This window comes from Mustela putorius, unplaced genomic scaffold, assembly GCF_011764305.1.
Source record: "Mustela putorius furo isolate JIRA1106 unplaced genomic scaffold, ASM1176430v1.1 tig00000281_pilon_pilon_pilon, whole genome shotgun sequence".
Classification (NCBI taxonomy): domain Eukaryota; kingdom Metazoa; phylum Chordata; class Mammalia; order Carnivora; family Mustelidae; genus Mustela; species Mustela putorius.
This window is the reverse complement of record NW_025421343.1, coordinates 32,348,370-32,365,455: the sequence shown is the minus strand read 5'-3', so window position 1 is coordinate 32,365,455 and position 17,086 is coordinate 32,348,370. Positions and strand designations below refer to the sequence as shown.

General features: G+C 40.7%; 1 protein-coding gene across 4 annotated transcripts in view; it reads left to right on the top strand.

Moving 5' to 3' along the window:
• The window catches only part of UBXN2A (UBX domain protein 2A), a 53,193-nt gene that overhangs the window by 14,732 nt on the left and 21,375 nt on the right, over window positions 1–17,086 (top strand). For all 4 annotated transcript variants that reach the window (XM_004745892.3, XM_045079320.1, XM_004745894.3 and 1 more), the window contains exon 3: window positions 10,208–10,346. In XM_004745892.3, the coding sequence (XP_004745949.1) occupies window positions 10,208–10,346 (139 nt within the window). The remainder of the gene's footprint in view (window positions 1–10,207; window positions 10,347–17,086) is intronic.

Genomic DNA, 17,086 nt, shown 5'->3' with positions numbered 1-17,086 from the left:
TGGTGGAGTGTGCGAACTCTTGATCTCAGGCTCGTGAACAATTTAATTATTTGAGAGAGAAAGAGAGAGAATGCATGGGATGGGGGGTTTCAGAGCAGGGAAAAGAGAGAGACTCTCAAGCCAACTCTCTGATGAGCACAGAGCGGCATGTGGGGCTCAATCTCATAAGGTTTCTATCATGACCTGAGCTGAAATCAAGAGTTGGACTTGGCTTGGATCATATCCTGAGCCAAAATCAGCAGTTGGATGCTTAAACAACTGAGCCACCCAGGGGCCTCTAAAATAAAATCTTTTTTTTTTATTTGACGGAGAGACAGAGAGATCACAAGTAGGCAGAGAGGCAGGCAGAGAGAGAGAGAAGAAGGGAAGAAGGCGCCCCACTGAGCAGAGAGCCCCATGTGGGGCTGGATCCCAGGACCCTGGGATCATGACCTTAACCATAGGCAGAGGCTTTAACCCACTGAGCCACCCAGGTGCCCTTAAAATAAATTCTTTTAAAAATAGTAATAATAGAATGTAGTAGAGACACAGTAAATGGTAGGTGCAAAGGCTGTGGTTCTTACCAATATAGATTATTTTATATTCACTTATCTGAGGAGAAATGTTTATTTTTGTATTATACTGTTTTATTTATTTATTTATTTATTTAAAGATTTTATTTATTTATTTGACAGAGATCACAAGTAGGTAAAGAGGCAGGCAGAGAGAGAGAGAGAGAGGAGGAAGCAGGCTCCCTGCTGAGCAGAGAGCCTGATGCGGGGCTTGATCCCAGGACCCTGGGATCATGACCTGAGCTGAAGGCAGAGACTTTAACCCACTGAGCCACCCAGGCGCCCCTTATGCTATTTATTTTAAATACTTGAGGTAAATGTCCATTTAAGGAGACAGACAGCAATTTCATACTTAAAATAGTAAATGCTTCTGTACTAAACAAATACTACTTGTTTTTTATAACTTATTATTTTATATGAATATTTGATACTAATTATATAATTGTGAGATTGTGTCTGAGGACCTCTAAGACCACCCCCAGGCTTGATTTGCTGAAAGGATACAAAGGACTCAGCGTATAGTCATCCTGATGACTTTGCATTATTATATCATTATAAGAAGATAATAGAGAGGGAAACTGGATGGCTCAGTTGTTAAGCGTCTGTCTTCGGCTCAGGTCAGGACCCCAGGATCCTGGGATCAAGTCTCACATCGGTCTCCCTGCTGGACAGGAAGCCTGCTTCTTTCTCTCCTACTTCCCTGCTTGTGTTCCCTCTCTTGCTGTATCTCTCTCTCTCTCTGTCAAATAAATAAATAAATAAATAATATTTTTTAAAAAAGCACATGGGGTGAACTTCAGAGGAAGCCAGGCACAAACTTTAAAGAGTCCTTGCCTGGTGGTATCACCCAGGATGCACTTAATTCTCTCAGTAGTAAGTTATGAGACCACATGTAAATTGTTGTTTATTACCTAAGGAAGTTAATTATAAATCAGTCTGTGGTTTTTATTGGGTTGTAGTATGTATCAGTACTATGAATGTAATTAGATAGTAAGGTATCTGTACAAAAATATTAGGAATAGGTTTTATAACTTCTTTGTAACAAAAAAATAGATATTGTTAGAAATACTGGTCCAGTAAAAAAATGAAAAGACTTTTCCTGAGTATATCAGTAGTTCAAAGACTGTAAGTGGTGAAGACCTGTATATGTGCTCCCAAACAGATGCATAGCCTTCACCCATTTGGACAACAGCCAGTAACCTTATTTATTCAGAATGCAGTAGTGAGTGACAAAGTCAGCAGAAGAGGATATTCTGTAGCCAAAATAGATGTTTCAAAGTCCTTTTCTTGAACTTGTGTACTTTTTATTATCAGAGAAACTCCTGAAACTTCAAAACTATATACTGAGCCTTAACAACTTTGTTATCTGGTTTTCAGATTATAGAGAGGAGTATTGATAATTGTATCATAAAAGGATAGTGACATGTAAGGGAAAGGATGATGGAGTAGAAAGCATAGATGAAATAATAAAATTGTCTGAATATTTTTAGTGTTAAGGAAAGTCTTCATAAATTCATATGGCCATGGGATTTTGCTGCATTCTATCTTAATATAGTAGAATACAAAGGGATTCCCTGTATTATAAATAATAAAGAATTAAATATGGTGTACTTTCCCATTTTTCTGTCAGGAATGTCTTTCTTTCTTTCTTTCTTTTTTTTTTTTTTTTAAACACTTCATTTATATATTTGACAGAGAGACAGTGAGAGCAGGAGCCCAAGCAGGGGGAGTGGGAGAGGGAAAGCATGTTTCCTAATGAGCAGGGAGCCCCACGGGGGGCTCATGACCTGAGCCGAAGGTAGACCCTTAGCGACTGAGCCACCCAAGTGCCTTTTAAGTTTTTATTAAATTCATGCTCTTTTTAATTTTTATTTTATTTTAGTGCATGGGGGACGGGGGGCAGAGGGCGAGAGTGTGAAAATCTTAAGCAGGCTCCATACCCAGTGTGGATCTTGATGCAGGGCTTGATCTCACAACCCTGAGATTATGACTTGAGCTGAAATCAAGAGTTGGACGCTTAGGGGCGCCTGGGTGGGTCAGTCAGTCAAGCAGCTGCCTTTGGCTCAGGTCATGATCCCAGAGTCCTGGGATTGAGCACTGCATGGGCTCCCAGCTCAGTGGGAAGTCTGCTTCTCACTCTCCCACTCTTCATGCTTGTGTTCCCTCTCTCACCATGTCTGTCTGTCAAATAAATAAATAAAATCTTAAAGAAAAAGAGTTGGATGCTTAACTGACTAAGCCACCTAAGAGCCCCTCTTTTCATGCTCTTTTAAAAAAATTATTAATAATAAACTTTATTTTTAAGAGTAGTTTTAGGCTTAAAGAAAAATTGAGCAGAAAATACACTTCCCATATTCCCATCCTCCCCTTCCCCAGCGCACATATTTTCCTATATTATTAACATCTTGTGTTATGTAGTGTATTTGTTATAATTTGGAACCAATACTGATACATTATCATTAATTGTAGTTTACATTTCGGCCCATTTTTGAATTGTAATGTTCTTTGGGGTTTGACAAATGTTGCTGATGCATATGGGGTTGTGCTTTCTTTTATTTATTTATTTATTTATGATGTGATAATTATTTTAGTAATCTCTGTATCCAATATGGGCTTGAACTCACAACCCTGAAATGAAGAGCTGCATACTTTTCCATCTGAGCCAGCCAGGTGTTGTGCTTGTAATTCCAGGTAGTAGTTATTGTTGGTTTATAGGAAAGCACTTAGCTTTTATATATTAATCTTCTACAGCTTTGCTCAAATTGCTTCTTAGTTCCAGGAGTTTGTTGTTGTTGTTTGGGATTTTCTGTGTACACAGTCATGTCATCTGCAGTTTTTTTTCTTCCTTCCCAGTCTGTGTACTTTATTTCCTTTACTTGTTTTACTGACTTCGAATATAGTATTGAAGAGAAATAGTGAGTAGGGGCATCTTTGTCTGATTCCTGATCTTTGATGGAGGGCATCTAGTTTCTTGTCGTAAAGTGTGATGTTAGCTGTGGGTTTCCTGTAGATAGATGTTCTTTATCAAGTTAAGAGAGTTCTTCTCTGTTCCTAGTTTGCTGAGGGTTTTTAACCAACAATGAGTGTTGGACATCAGACCTAGCCATATTTAGCCTCCTTATGCTTAGGATAAGCATATTTCTTAAAACATGGTCCTTATTGCAATATTTTGTACTATGTTTAATTCTCACTGTGTTCTGAGATAGAAGTTAGAACCAAGCTTTAATTCTAAATGAAAAAGAAAATGGTTTTTAAGATGTGCCTTTGAACTGCAATTTAGAATTTCCAAGCTAATTCAGAAAATACTAGCTTTTTCCATAAAGGACTCAACTCTAGGAACAAACTGAGGGCTGCTGGAGGGGAGGTCGGTGGAGGGATGGGGTGACTGGATGATGGGCATATTAAGGAGGGCACGCACGTGAGGTGATGAGCACTGAGTGTTACATACAACTGATGAATCACTGACCTCCACTTCTGAAACTAATAATGTATTATATATTAATTAAAGTTGAAAAAAAAATTTTAAAAAGAATGCGTGTTGGATGTTGTCAGATGCTTTTTATCTGTTGATATGATCATGATTTGCTATAGCATATTGATGCGATGGATTATATTAATTGATTTTCTCATGTTGGATCAGCCTTGCATGCCTGTAATAAATCCTACTTGGTTGCAGTAAGGATTTTTGCATCTGTGTTCATGAGAGATACTGGTGAGGGAGCAGAAGTCAAGCTGAGGGTAAAGCACAAGCTGACACCTCATAACCTCCCAGCTCCCAGGTGGGATAATGTGTACACTTCTCAGGCACTGTTGCCTGCTCTTAAACTAAGGGAAGGAAAAAGCAGACGGTTAATAGAGACCACAGTCCAGGAGTCTTCATCAGTTTACAAACGACTTAGTGATTTACCAGAAAAAAAGGTTCTTATCAAAACCCTAACATCCAGGGCGCCTGGGTGGCTCAGTGGGTTAAGCCGCTGCCTTCGGCTCAGGTCATGATCTCAGGGTCCTGGGATCGAGTCCCGCATCGGGCTCTCTGCTTGGTAGGGAGCCTGCTTCCTCCTCTCTCTCTGCCTGTCTCTCTGCCTACTTGTGATCTCTCTCTGTCAAATAAATAAATAAAATTAAAAAAAAAAAAAAAAAACCCTAACATCCAGAAGCAAACTTAGTTATTTTCATGTTAATTGCTTTATTAGAGGGAAAAACCACCTTAACTTAACCTAGGCAAGTCCTCAGGTATCTTGTAGATCCTCTTTAGCATATGAAAGTTCTTTTGAAAACTTCCCTTTTTCCTTATCTCCCCCTGGCCACCCCTCACAAGCTCTGAGCCACAGCTCTTTTCTCCCTGTGTGGGTCCTGTCCCCATCCTTTAATAAAATCACCATTTCTGCACCAAAGGAGTCTCAAAAATTCTTCCTCGGCTGTTGGCTCCAGACCTCACCTATATTCAAAAACTACATCAATATTGGTTTTTTTTTTCCTTTTTTGAAATGTCTTTGTCTGGTTTTAACTTTATTTTTATTTTTTTAAAGATTTATTAATTTTAGAAATAGGGGGACGGGTGAAGGAGCAAAGGGAGGAGAATCTCAGACTCTACTGAGCAGAGAGCCTCATGAGATCATTACCTGAGCAAAACAAAGAATTGGAGTTAAAAGAGTTCTTTGCTTTTATTCCCTTGAAGACATTGTAGATAATTGGTATTTCTTCCTTAAATGTTTGATAGAATTTACTAGTGAAATTTTTTTACGTTTTTAAGATTTTATTTTATTTATTTATTTAAGGGAGAGAGTGCATGTGCACACAGGTGCATGTGGGAGCTGGTGGGGGACTGAGCTGAGAGGCAGAGGGAAAGGGAGATGCTCTCCTCAGCAGGGAGCCCCACACTGGGCTCCGTCCCAAGACCCTAGTGTCATAACCTGCGCAGATAGATGGTCCGGTCAGTGAAGCTTAACTGTCTGAGCCACCCACTAGTGAAATCTTTTCTGCCTAGTGATTTATGTTTTGGAAGATTGTGAATTATTGACTCAGTTTTCATAATAGATACGAGCCTTTGTGTATGTTCCTAAAATTTTGGTGGATTGTCCTTTCAAGGAATTGGACTATCAAAGTTACCAAATTTGTGGGCATAGAGCTGTTTATAATGCATCTCTACACCCCGTACTCTGGATCTCTTAAAAAACTAGACTGTTGGGACTCCTGGGTGGCTCAGTTGGTTAAGCAGCTGCCTTCGGCTCCGGGTCATGATCCCAGCGTCCTGGAATCGAGTTCCACATCCGGCTCCTTGCTCAGCGGGGAGTCTGCTTCTCCCTCTGCCTCTGCCTGCCACTCTGTCTGCCTGTACTCACTCGCGATCCTTTCTCTCTGACAAATAAATAAATAAAATCTTAAAAAACAAAAACCTAGACTATTTCTTGCTCATCTTTGTATCTCCTCACCACCTACCATAAAGTACTCAATAAATGTTTGAATGACTTGAATTAACAAAATGAGGCTTAATAGAATTTGCATATCAAATAGGTAAGATGGGGCACCTGGGTGGCTCAGTGGGTTAGGCCTCTGCCTTCGGCTCAGGCTCAGGTCGTGATCCCGGGGTCTTTGGATCGAGCCCCACATCGGGCTCTCTGCTCGGCAGGGAGCCTGCTTCCCATCCTTTCTCTCTGCCTGACTCTCTGCCTACTTGTGATCTCTCTGTCAAATAAATAAATAAAAATCTTTAAAAAAAATAGGTAAGATAAAAGACTAAAGCTACTTTAGATGCTCAGCTTTATTGTCTTTTTATTAATTAACTGCTTTCTTATAGCTGGGACACGGGTGCACGAGCACCTGGTTCTGAGGGTCCCAAACATACCAGGTTCAGGCACTGGACACTGACAAAATCCAAAAGCAGTGAAACAGGAAAGGAATTTATTTCAGTGAGGCCAGTGCTGGAAAAGACAGCAGACCAGCGTTTCATACTGTCTCCAGAGTGTCAAAAATCCTACTAGGTTTATTTAAGGTAACTATGGGACAAAAGTGGGTGGGTGTGTGCACATAGGCTGTGAAGGTCAAATTGATCATTCATTGTCTTGGAGTCAGTCAGTCAGTTATGGGGTGGGTCTTTGCTAGTTCAAGGCAGTCCTTATTGCTTGAGGGGTAGTTTCAGTTCCCATGGGGGGATGCTTTGCCCTTAGGGTCTTTCACCGGAGCCAAGAAACAATCTTGAAAGAACCTAACTAGAAAGTGAGGTCAAGATGGAGGCAGCCAGGGGCGCCTGGGTGGCTCAGTTTGTTAAATGTCTGACTGAGGTTATGATCTTGGGGTCCTGAGATCAAGCCCTGCATTGGGCTCCTTGTTCAGCGGGAGTCTGCTTGTCCCTCTGCCTCTGCCTTTCTCTCTCTCTCTCAAATAAATAAAATCTTAAAAAAGAAAAGATGGAGGCAGCCAAAGTCCATTTTTTCCCTGGCAAATAGCAGAGAGCATTCAGTGGTCCTAATAATAATATACATTTCTAATACCGTGCGCCAGCATGTGTACTGATGTACTGTATATCAGGTATTGCTTTTGTATGTGTTTTGCTGTAATATTCGCAGCAACCATAAGATAACGTGCTTAGTATCCGCATTTTTCAGATGAAAAAATCCAAATCACGTAGAGGCTGCTGGGTTTCTTGCCCAAAGTCAGTGTGACTCAGTACCTAAATACAGACACCAAAGCCTGAACTCTCATTAGACAAGATCCTCTACTGCTACATAACTATACTGATTAAAGAGGGGAAGATCATTAGTATTGTGAGAAATCATCTTAGGATGTGATTATTTTTATGTAAAAAGTGTGTCATTGCTTTCAGAAAGGCATAATTAATACCTTGTGATAATATGAAGCATCTTAAGAATGTATATAGAGAGATTACCTAGAAGAGTAAAAAGCGTATACCTAAATTAAAATATTGCTCTGAGTGTTAGCATTTTAATAATAACATAGAGATGACTATTTTGTCTGGCGCAGTGATGACGAGCACAGGCACTGGTTCAGTTTCCAACTCTGCCTCAGAGTAGCTTTGTGATCTTGAGCAAATTGCTTAGGGGTAGAGGGGGAAGCAGAGGGAGAGGGAGAAGCAGGCTCCCTGCTTAGCAGGGAGCTCTGGCAATGTGCGTGAATCCCAGGACCCCAGGATCACGACCTGGGCTAAAGGCAGAAACTTAACCAACTGAGCCACCCACCCAGGCACCCCCTCTTTTTTTTTTTTTTTGGCTTAAGTGTTTTTTTGATGTGCTGAATGGGGATAAACAGTATGTGCCTTTCTAGATCATTGTGAGGACTGAATGAGTTAATTCATGTAAAGTACTTAAAATAGTTCTCAAAATATATTAAATGCTTAATAAATGTTAGCTGTTAAGAGAAGCTTTATAGCATATCATAGACAAGATGTGGAAGGCAGATTAATAGTGTTTTAATGTTGTCTTTGCCACTTACTACCTCTAACCTCATTTAACTTAACCTTTCTGTGACTCATTTTCTTTCCTCTAAAAATGTGGTTGAGAGTATCTTACCTTATAGTTCCTGGCACAGTATGAGAGCTGTAAAAATACTATTTATGGAATCTGAGAAGTTACACTTCAGGACATGTATGAATTTTCTGTATGACTTTAAAAAGTTTGGTCAGAAACCATCTTTCCTGTCAAACCAAATCTTCAGTAATATTTCTTTTTTTTTTTTTTAAGATTTTATTTATTTATTTGACAGAGAGAAATCACAAGTAGATGGAGAGGCAGGAAGAGAGAGAGAGGGAAGCAGGCTCCCTGCTGAGCAGAGAGCCCAATGCGGGACTCGATTCCAGGACCCTGAGATCATGACCTGAGCCGAAGGCAGCGGCTTAACCCACTGAGCCACCCAGGCGTCCCTTCAGTAATATTTCTTAATAAAATACAAATGCAAAATGAAAACTTGTAGGTAGAGGGTAGGCAAAAGGTATAAGCTTTCAGTTACAAAATAAGTAATGAGAATGTAATAGATAGCATGGCAATTATAGTTTAAAATATTCTATGCATATTGGAAGGTTGCCCAAAAAATTACATCTTAAAAGTTCTGATCACAAGAAAAAAATTTCTCTGTGTATGGTGATAGATATTAACTAGACTTACTGTAGTAATCATTTTATAGTATATACAAATACAAATCATGTTGTACACCTGAAACTAACATGTTGATTATATCTCAGTTTAAAAAATAGTACTGAGGGGCGCCTGGGTGGCTCAGTGGGTTAAAGCCTCTGCCTTCGGCTCAGGTCATGATCTTCGGGTCCTGGGATCGAGCCCTGCATCAGGCTCTCTGCTCAGGAGGGAGCCTGCTTCCCCTCTTTCTCTCTGCCTGCCTCTCTGCCTACTTGTGATCTCTGTCTGTCAAATAAACAAATAAAAATATTTTTTAAAAAATAGTACTGAATGTCAAACTACTACAAATCAAAAATCTTCAGTGGGAAATCTCATTCTGTGAAGTATACAATCAATCAAAACTATGATTAGGACTGTTCTGGCACATTATCGCCTTTAGTTTTGAGTGCTTTCTGTTGGGGCACTGGGTGGCTCAGTTGGTTAAGGGTCTGCCTTCAGCTCAAGTAATGATGCCAGGGTCCTGGAATCAAGTCCCACTTCAGGCTCCCCTCTAAGTGCAGAGTCTGCTTCTCCCTCTCCTCTTGCCCCTCCCTGCAACTCATGTTCTTGCTCTTTCTCAAGTAAATACATAAAATCTTTTTAAAAAATGCTTTTTTATTACCAGAAGATACATAGTAACCCCTTATAAAGCTATTTTGAGGGGTACATGGCTTAGTTGGTTAAGCATCTGCCTTCAGCTTGGGTTGTGATCTTAGTATCCTGGGGTCAAGCCCTGCATCGTGCTCCTTGCTCTGAAGGACAGGAGCCTGCTTCTCCCCCTCCCTTCTGCTGCCCTGCTTGTGCTCTCTCTCTGTCAAATAAATAAAATCTTCAAGAATTAATAAATAAAGCTATTTTGAGCTTTTTGGGAAGAATTTTTTTTTTTTTAACTCTGGACCAGTAATTTTCGACCTGGTAAGATTTTTTTTTTTTTTTAAGATTTTATTTATTTATTCGACAGAGAGAGAGAGAGATCACAAGTAGCCTAGAGAGGCAGGCAGAGAGTGAGGAAGCAGGCTCCCCACGGAGTGGAGAGCCCAACTTGGGGTTCGATCCCAGGACTCTGGGATCATGACCTAAGCTGAGGGCAGAGGAGGCTTAATTAACCCACTGAGCCACCTAGGCGCCCCGACCTGGTAAGATTTTTGTCCTGCAGAAGATACCCGGCAATGTCTAGAGATGGTTTTAGGTATTTAACACCAGAGGTGGGGTGGGTAGAGTATGCATGATCTGGGCATCTAGTGGGTAAAGGCCACGGATGCTACCAAATATCCTATGATTATAGGGCAGCCCACACAACAAAGAATTATCCCTCCCCAGATGTCAATAGACTGAAGTTGAGAAAACCCTGCTCTGGACCAGAAAGGTTAATGACTTCCCAAGTTCACGTATCTGCTAAAATCTTAATTTAGAAGTGGGTCTAAACTGTGGAACTGGAGGCATTTCCGTTTAGGACCCTTTAACTAGAAATTCATGTAAATTTTTGGAAAAGTAATGGTAGTGCTTAATTTTCTTTTTGTGTGTGTGTAGGGTTTGTGAAACAGGATCTGACAACCAACCTCTTAGTGATGATCGACAAAGAAATTGTGAATATTTTGTTGACAGCCTTTTTGAGGAAGCTGAGAAGGTTGGTGCCAAATGCAGGTCTCCCACTGAACAGAAGAAACAGGTAAATGTCCATAACTTTTTTCTCATCCAGTGTTTCTCAAAATAGAGACCATATTTTGGGTCTATGAGGTCAAAACTGTTTTCATAATAATAGTAGGATATTGTTTACCCTTGTCACTGTGTTGATTTTGTGCTCATACTGCAGAAGTGATGGTGGTTAAAACGGGCAGTACCTTGGGAGGAATGTAGGCAGTGACACCAAACTGTACTAGTAATTACTGTATTTTTTGCTTGCCATTTGGTGGGGAATATGCTAGTTGCTATTAAGTGTGTCCTTCATGAAGCCAGGCTTGGGATAGCTTTATAACACAGTGTGTGTGAGGAGAGTGCCTTGGAAGTAGATAGCTTAAAACCTTGCAAGCCTGAATTTGCCTTTATTCTGTCTTCACACTTGGTTGATAGAATGCTGTTCTGGTAACTCAGCCTTTGTTGTGGGTTTTGTTTTGTTTTAAGATTTATTTATTTATTAGAGAGAGCACTTGTGCACCTGTGTGAGCAAGCAGGTGGATGGACCCAGGAGAGAGAAAGAGAAAGAATCCCAAGCAGACCCATGCTGAGCAGGGAGCCCCCTATGGGCTCGGAGATCAGGACTCGAGCTGAAACCAGTGGTCACTGACTGGTTAATTGAGCCACCCAGGTGCCCCATGGTATCTGAGCCTTTGTATGCGGTATATGTTTACTCACTGAAAGCTATTAGAATCTTTAACCCTGTGTTCTTATGGGCCTTGATGGTGGGTCCTTTTTTATTCATTCAATCTGGAAACTCAGTTTTACCATTCTAGGACATTTTCTTATGTTGCTTTATTGGTATTTTGCTCTCCTCCATTGCTGGTCTCTCTAGAATGCTTTTACATACATATTGGGCCTCTTGGATCAAGCCTCTTAATTTTTTATTGTTTCTTCTGTGTTCCACCTCTTTATAATTTTGTTCTACTTCAATTGGGATCTATCTTAGACCTTATATATATCATATATCATATCATATATATAAGGTCAAAGATATATGTATTATATATATATATATATATCAGTCTTTTTATTCAGTTTCCAATTTCAGTTTCTTTTCTTTTTTTTTTTAAGGTTTTATTTATTCATTTGACAGAGATCACAAGTAGGCAGAGAGAGAGAGGAGGAAGCAGGCTCTCTGCTCAGCAGGGGCTCCATCCCAGGACCCTGGGATCATGACCTGAGCTGAAGGCAGAGGCTTTAACCCACTGCGCCACCCAGGTGGCCCCCAATTTCAGTTTCTCAGAGCTCTTTTGTTCCTGAACATTCCCTCTCTTTCAGACATTATAGTCTCATATGAGTGTATTACCAATTTTGGATTTTTGTTTTTGTTTTTTTCTTTTAAATAGGTTTCATCCCCAGTGTGGAGCCAAAAACAGGGCTTAAACTCACAATGCTGAGATCAAAACCTGAGCTGAAATCAAGAGTCTGGATGCTTAGGGGTACCAGGGTGGTGTAGTGGTTTAAGTGTCCAACTGTCAGTTTGGCTTGGGTCGTGATCTGGGGGCCAGGAATCAGACACTTAGCCAGCTGAGCCCCCCAGGCGCCCCTGTTTTTCAGTTTCATCTGTTTTCCTCGGTGTCTTTATGAAGGAATAATTCTTTTCCTATTTGCTTTGTTCTCTTTTATGTGAATACCCTGAGAGCAGAGACTTGGTTATAAAGGGCAATATAGTTAAATGGTTAAAAGTATGGATTCGGGGCACCTGGGTGGCTCAGTGGGTGAAGTCTCTGCCTTCAGCTCAGGTCATGGTCTCAGGGTCCTGGGATCGAGCCCCGCATCAGGCGCTCTGCTCAGCAGGGAGCCTGCTTCCCCCTCACCCCCAGCCTGCCTCTCTGCCTACTTGTGATCTCTCTCTCTCTGTCACATAAATAAATAAAAATATCTTTAAAAAAAAAAAAAAAGTGTGGATTCAAGGGGCGCCTGGGGGGCTCAGTGGCTTAAGTGTCCTCTTTTTTTTTTTTTTTATTGTTTTTATTAACATAAAATGTATTATTTGCCCCAGGGGTACAGGTCTGTGAATTGTCAGGCGTATATACTTCACAGCACTCACATACCCTTCCCAGTGTCCATAACCCAGCCACCCTCTCCATACTACCCCTCCAGCAAACCTCAGTTTGTTTTGTGAGATTAAGAGTCTCTTATGGTTTGTATTCCTCCTGATCCCATCTTGTTTCATTTTTCCTTCTCTGTCCTCCAGACACCCCCACTCTGCCTTTCAGATTCCTCATATCAGAGAGATCATATGATAATTGACTTTCTCTGATTGACTTATTTCACTCAGCATATACCCTAGTTTCATCCACGTCATTGCAAATGGCAAGATTTCCTTTCTTTTGATAGCTGCATAGTATTCCTGTGTGTGTGTGTGTGTGTGTGTGTGTGTGTGTGTGTATGTGTGTCTTTATCCATTCATCTGCTGATGGACATCTAGGTTCTTTCCATAGTTTGGCTACTGTGGACATTGCTGCTATAAACATTCAGGTGCACATGCCCTTTTGGATCACTACCTTTGTATCTTCAGGGTAAATACCCAGCATTTGCTGGGTCATAGGGTAGCTTGATTTTCAACTTTTTGAGGAACTTCCATGCTGTTTTCCAGAGTGGCTGCACCAGTTTGCATTCCCACCAACAGTGTAAGAGGGTTCGCCTTTCTCCACATCCTCTCCAACATCTGTCATTTCCTGACTTGTTAATTTTAGCCATTCTAACTGGTGTGAGATGGTATCTCACTGTGGTTTTGATTTGTATTTCCCTTATGCTGGGTGATGTGGAACGCTTTTTCATATGTCTGTTGGCCATCCATATGTCTTTTTTGCAGAAATGTCTGTTCATGTCCTCTGCTATTTCTTGATTGGATTCTTTGTTCTTTGGGTGTTCAGTCTGATTAGTACTTTATAGATTTTGGATACTAGCCCTTTATCTGATAGTTGTTTGCGAATATCTTCGTTTGTCTTTTGGTGTTGACTGTTTCCTTTGCTGTGCAAAAGCTTTTGATATTGATGAAGTCCCAATAGTTCATTTTTGCCCTCGCTTCCCTTGCCTTTGGTGATGTTTCTAGGAAGAAGTTGCTATGGCTGAGGTCGAAAAGGTTGCTGCCTGTGTTCTCAAGGATTTTGATGGATTCTTGTCTCACATTGAGGTCTTTCATTCAATTTTAGTCTATTTTTGTGTGTGTTATAAGGAAATGGTCCACATTTTTCTGCATGTGGCTGTCCAATTTTCCCAACACCATTTGTTGAATACTGTCTTTTTTCCATTGTACATTCTTTCCTGCTTTGTCAAAGATTAGTTGACCATAGAGTGGAGGGTCTATTTCTGGGCTCTCTATTCTGTTCCAGTGATCTGTTTATCTGTTCTTGTGCCAGTACCACACTGTCTTGATGATTACAGCTTTATAATAGAGCTTGACGTCTGGAACTGTGATGCCACCAACTTTGGCTTTCTTTTTCAAAATTCCTCTGGCTATTCGGGGTCTTTCTGGGATTTTCTCTTTGTCACTGAGACTTGTAAGTTTTACTATTAGATAAGGGGGTATGGACCTATTTTTGTGGATTTTGAGGAGGATTCTCTTTGCCTCCTGGATTTTGATGCCTGTTGTCTTTGCCAACTCAGGGAAATTCTCTGCTATAATTTGTTCCAATATTCCTTCTTCCCATCTCTCTCTCACTTCTTCTGGAATCCTGATTATTCTAATTCATCCTATGGTATCACTTATCTCTCGAATTTTCCCCTTGTGGTCCGGTAGTTGTTTGTCTCTCTTTTGCTCAGCTTCTTTATTCCCCGTCATTTGGTCTTCTGTATCCCTAATTCTCTCTTCAGCCTCATTTATCCTATCAGTAAGAGCCTCCATTCTTGATTGCATTAATACCTATTTTTATAATTTCAGCTTGGTTAGATTTTATTTCTTTCATTTCTCCAGAAACGGATTTTATTTCTCTAGAAAGCATTTCTCTAATAGCTTCCATACCTTTTTCGAACCTGGCTAGTGCCTTGAGAATCGTCTTTCTGAACTCTAGATCTGACATTTACCAATGTCTGTATTGATTAGGTCCCTAGTCATTGGTACTGCCTCTTGTTTCTTTTTTTTTTTCCTTGCAGTGAGTTTTTCTGTCTTGTCATTTTATTCAGATAAGAATAAATGAACGAGCGTACCTGGGTGGCTCAGTGGGTTAAGCCTCTGCCTTCAGCTCGGGTCATGATCTTGGGGTCCTGGGATCGAGTCTGCATCTCATCTCGGGCTCTCTGCTCAGCAGAGAGCCTGCTTCCCCCACTCTTTCTCTGCCTGCCTCTCTGCCTACTTGTGATCTCTGTCTGTCAAATAAATAAATAAAATCTTTAAAAAAAAATGAATGAGAGAATAAAATACTAAAAGGGTGGCAAATACCCCAGAAAAAGTATGCTGAGATGGTATCTCACCAAATCAGAAGAGACCCCAAACTGGGGGGAGAAGAAAGGGGGTAAAAATTAATGAAACAATATATGTTAGACTGGTGAATAGAACAGAGCCACCCACTTGATTTTGTATTTTGTTCTCTTAGAAGAAACTACCTCCCAACATTTTAAAGAAAGAAAAACTTATATATATACAAAAATAAGGGTAAACAAAATGAAGGGATGGAATATGACTGTAAAGATAAAAGTTTTTTAAAAAGTTCTAAAAAAGGAATTGATAAGATAAATTGGTTGGAAAAATAAAGAAGAAAAAGAAAAAAAAGAGGAGAGAATGTGCTCAGGCTGGAGACTAGACCAAAGCCCTGTGCTAGATTTAGGGTATATTTTGATCTATTGGAAGAAATTGTATCCCAAGATTTTTTAGAAAAAAAAAAAAAACTACATGTATATAAAAAAATAAGGTTAAATACAATGAAGGATAAAATATGACTATGATAATGAAGGTTTAAAAAGATTTTTTTAGAAAGGTACTGTTGTTGTTTTTTAAGATTTTTATTTATTTGACAGAGATCACAAGTAGGCAGATAAGCAGGTTGGGAGAGGGGAAGCAGGCTCCCTGCTGAGCAGAGAGCCCGATGTAGGGCTCGATCCCAGGACCCTGAAATCCTGACCTGAGCCAAAGGCAGAAGCTTAACCCCCTGAGCCACCCAGGCGCCTCTAGAAAGGTATTGTTAAGATAAACTAGTTAAAAAGCATTAAAAGATGAAAAGTTTAAAAAATTAGAATAAGAAAAAAATAAAATTAAAAAAAATTAACTTTGCAAGACTAAAGATCATGGGGAGAAAGCCATGAATTCCATGCATTGCTTTCCCCTAGCTCTGGAGTTCTGCTGTTCTTCTTGATATGTTAGCTTGGTCTTAGCTGGATGTTTTTGCTGATCTTCTTCTAGGGGAGGGGCCTGGTGTAGTAGTTCTCAAATGTCTTTGCCTCAGGCAGAGTTGCACTGCCCTTGCCAGGGGCCAGTCTAAGAAATCTGCTCAAGTTCACTCTTGGGAGTTTTTGTTACCTGAACGCTTTCTGTAGAGCTCTGGAGGACAGGAATGAAAATGGTAGCCTCCCAATCTCCGGCCCCGTAGGATCTGAGAGCTTGGGGCCTGCTTCTCAGTGCACCCTCAGAGAAAAAGGGTTAATCCATCCCATCTCCCTGGTCTCCGGCTGTGTTCTGAGCTCACCTGGCCTGTGACCGAGCATTTCTGTCTCTGGCGTGCAGCCCTGTTTAGAGTCTCCAAACCCAGCAGATTCCTGCCTCCAGAGGAGAGAGGTGAGTCTCCTTGGATCTGCCACTTGTGGGGTCCCTTCTCAATGAGCAGTGCCCTGACTGTGCCTCGGATCACAGTTTAAGGTAACCCCAAGCTGAGAACTCACTCCTTGGCTGCATCTCTGTAGTTGGTGTCCGGCCTCTCCCCCCACGGTCTCTCTTCCTGTTGTTTTTGGATTCATTTCTCTGTGCATCCTGCCTTTCAGAAAGTGGTCAATTTTCTGTTCCTAGAATTGCTGCTCTTCGTCTCTTTGATCTTCTGTTCGGTTTGTAGGTGTTCAGAATGGTTTGACAGCTATCTAGCTGAACTCCTACGACCAGATGTCCTTTCAGCCTGCTACTCATCCGCCTTCTTGCCTCTTCACCTAAGTGTCCTACTCTTGATCTCAGCTCAGGTCTTCATCTCAGGATTGTGAGTTCAAGCCCCATGTTGGGTTCCATGCTGTGTGTGGAGCCACTGTTTTCCTGTTTTTGTTTTTTTTTTTAAGATTTTATTTATTTGAGAAAGAGCATGAGAGGGAGAGGTAGAATCAGAAGCAGACTCTGCACTGAGCACAAAGCCCAATGTGGGGCTTGATCCCACAACCGTGAGATGATGACTTAAAAAAAAAAAAATGTGGATTCAAGCCCCAGCTCCACCCCTTACTGACTGTGACTTTAGATAATTTAATCAATCTGTGTTTCCATTTCTCTCTCTATGTAAAGGGATAATAATACCTACCTTCTGTGGATTTGGGGAGGGATAATAAGTTTACCTTCTGAGAGTGCTTTAAAGGAGGGGTTAATTAAGTTTAGAGAGGAGAGTGCTTTCCCTGCTGAAGAGAGCCCGATGGATTTCCCAGTGATACACTAAAGCGGCTTACATAGGTAGGGGAGGTAGATGTGCTATACACTAAATACATAGGTAGGTAGGTAGATGTGCTAATAATATATGCTATCGTTATTATGATTATTTTCCTAACATCTTAATGGAGTGTTTCTTACTTAGTAGGTACTCAGTAAATGTATATTGAATAAATGCT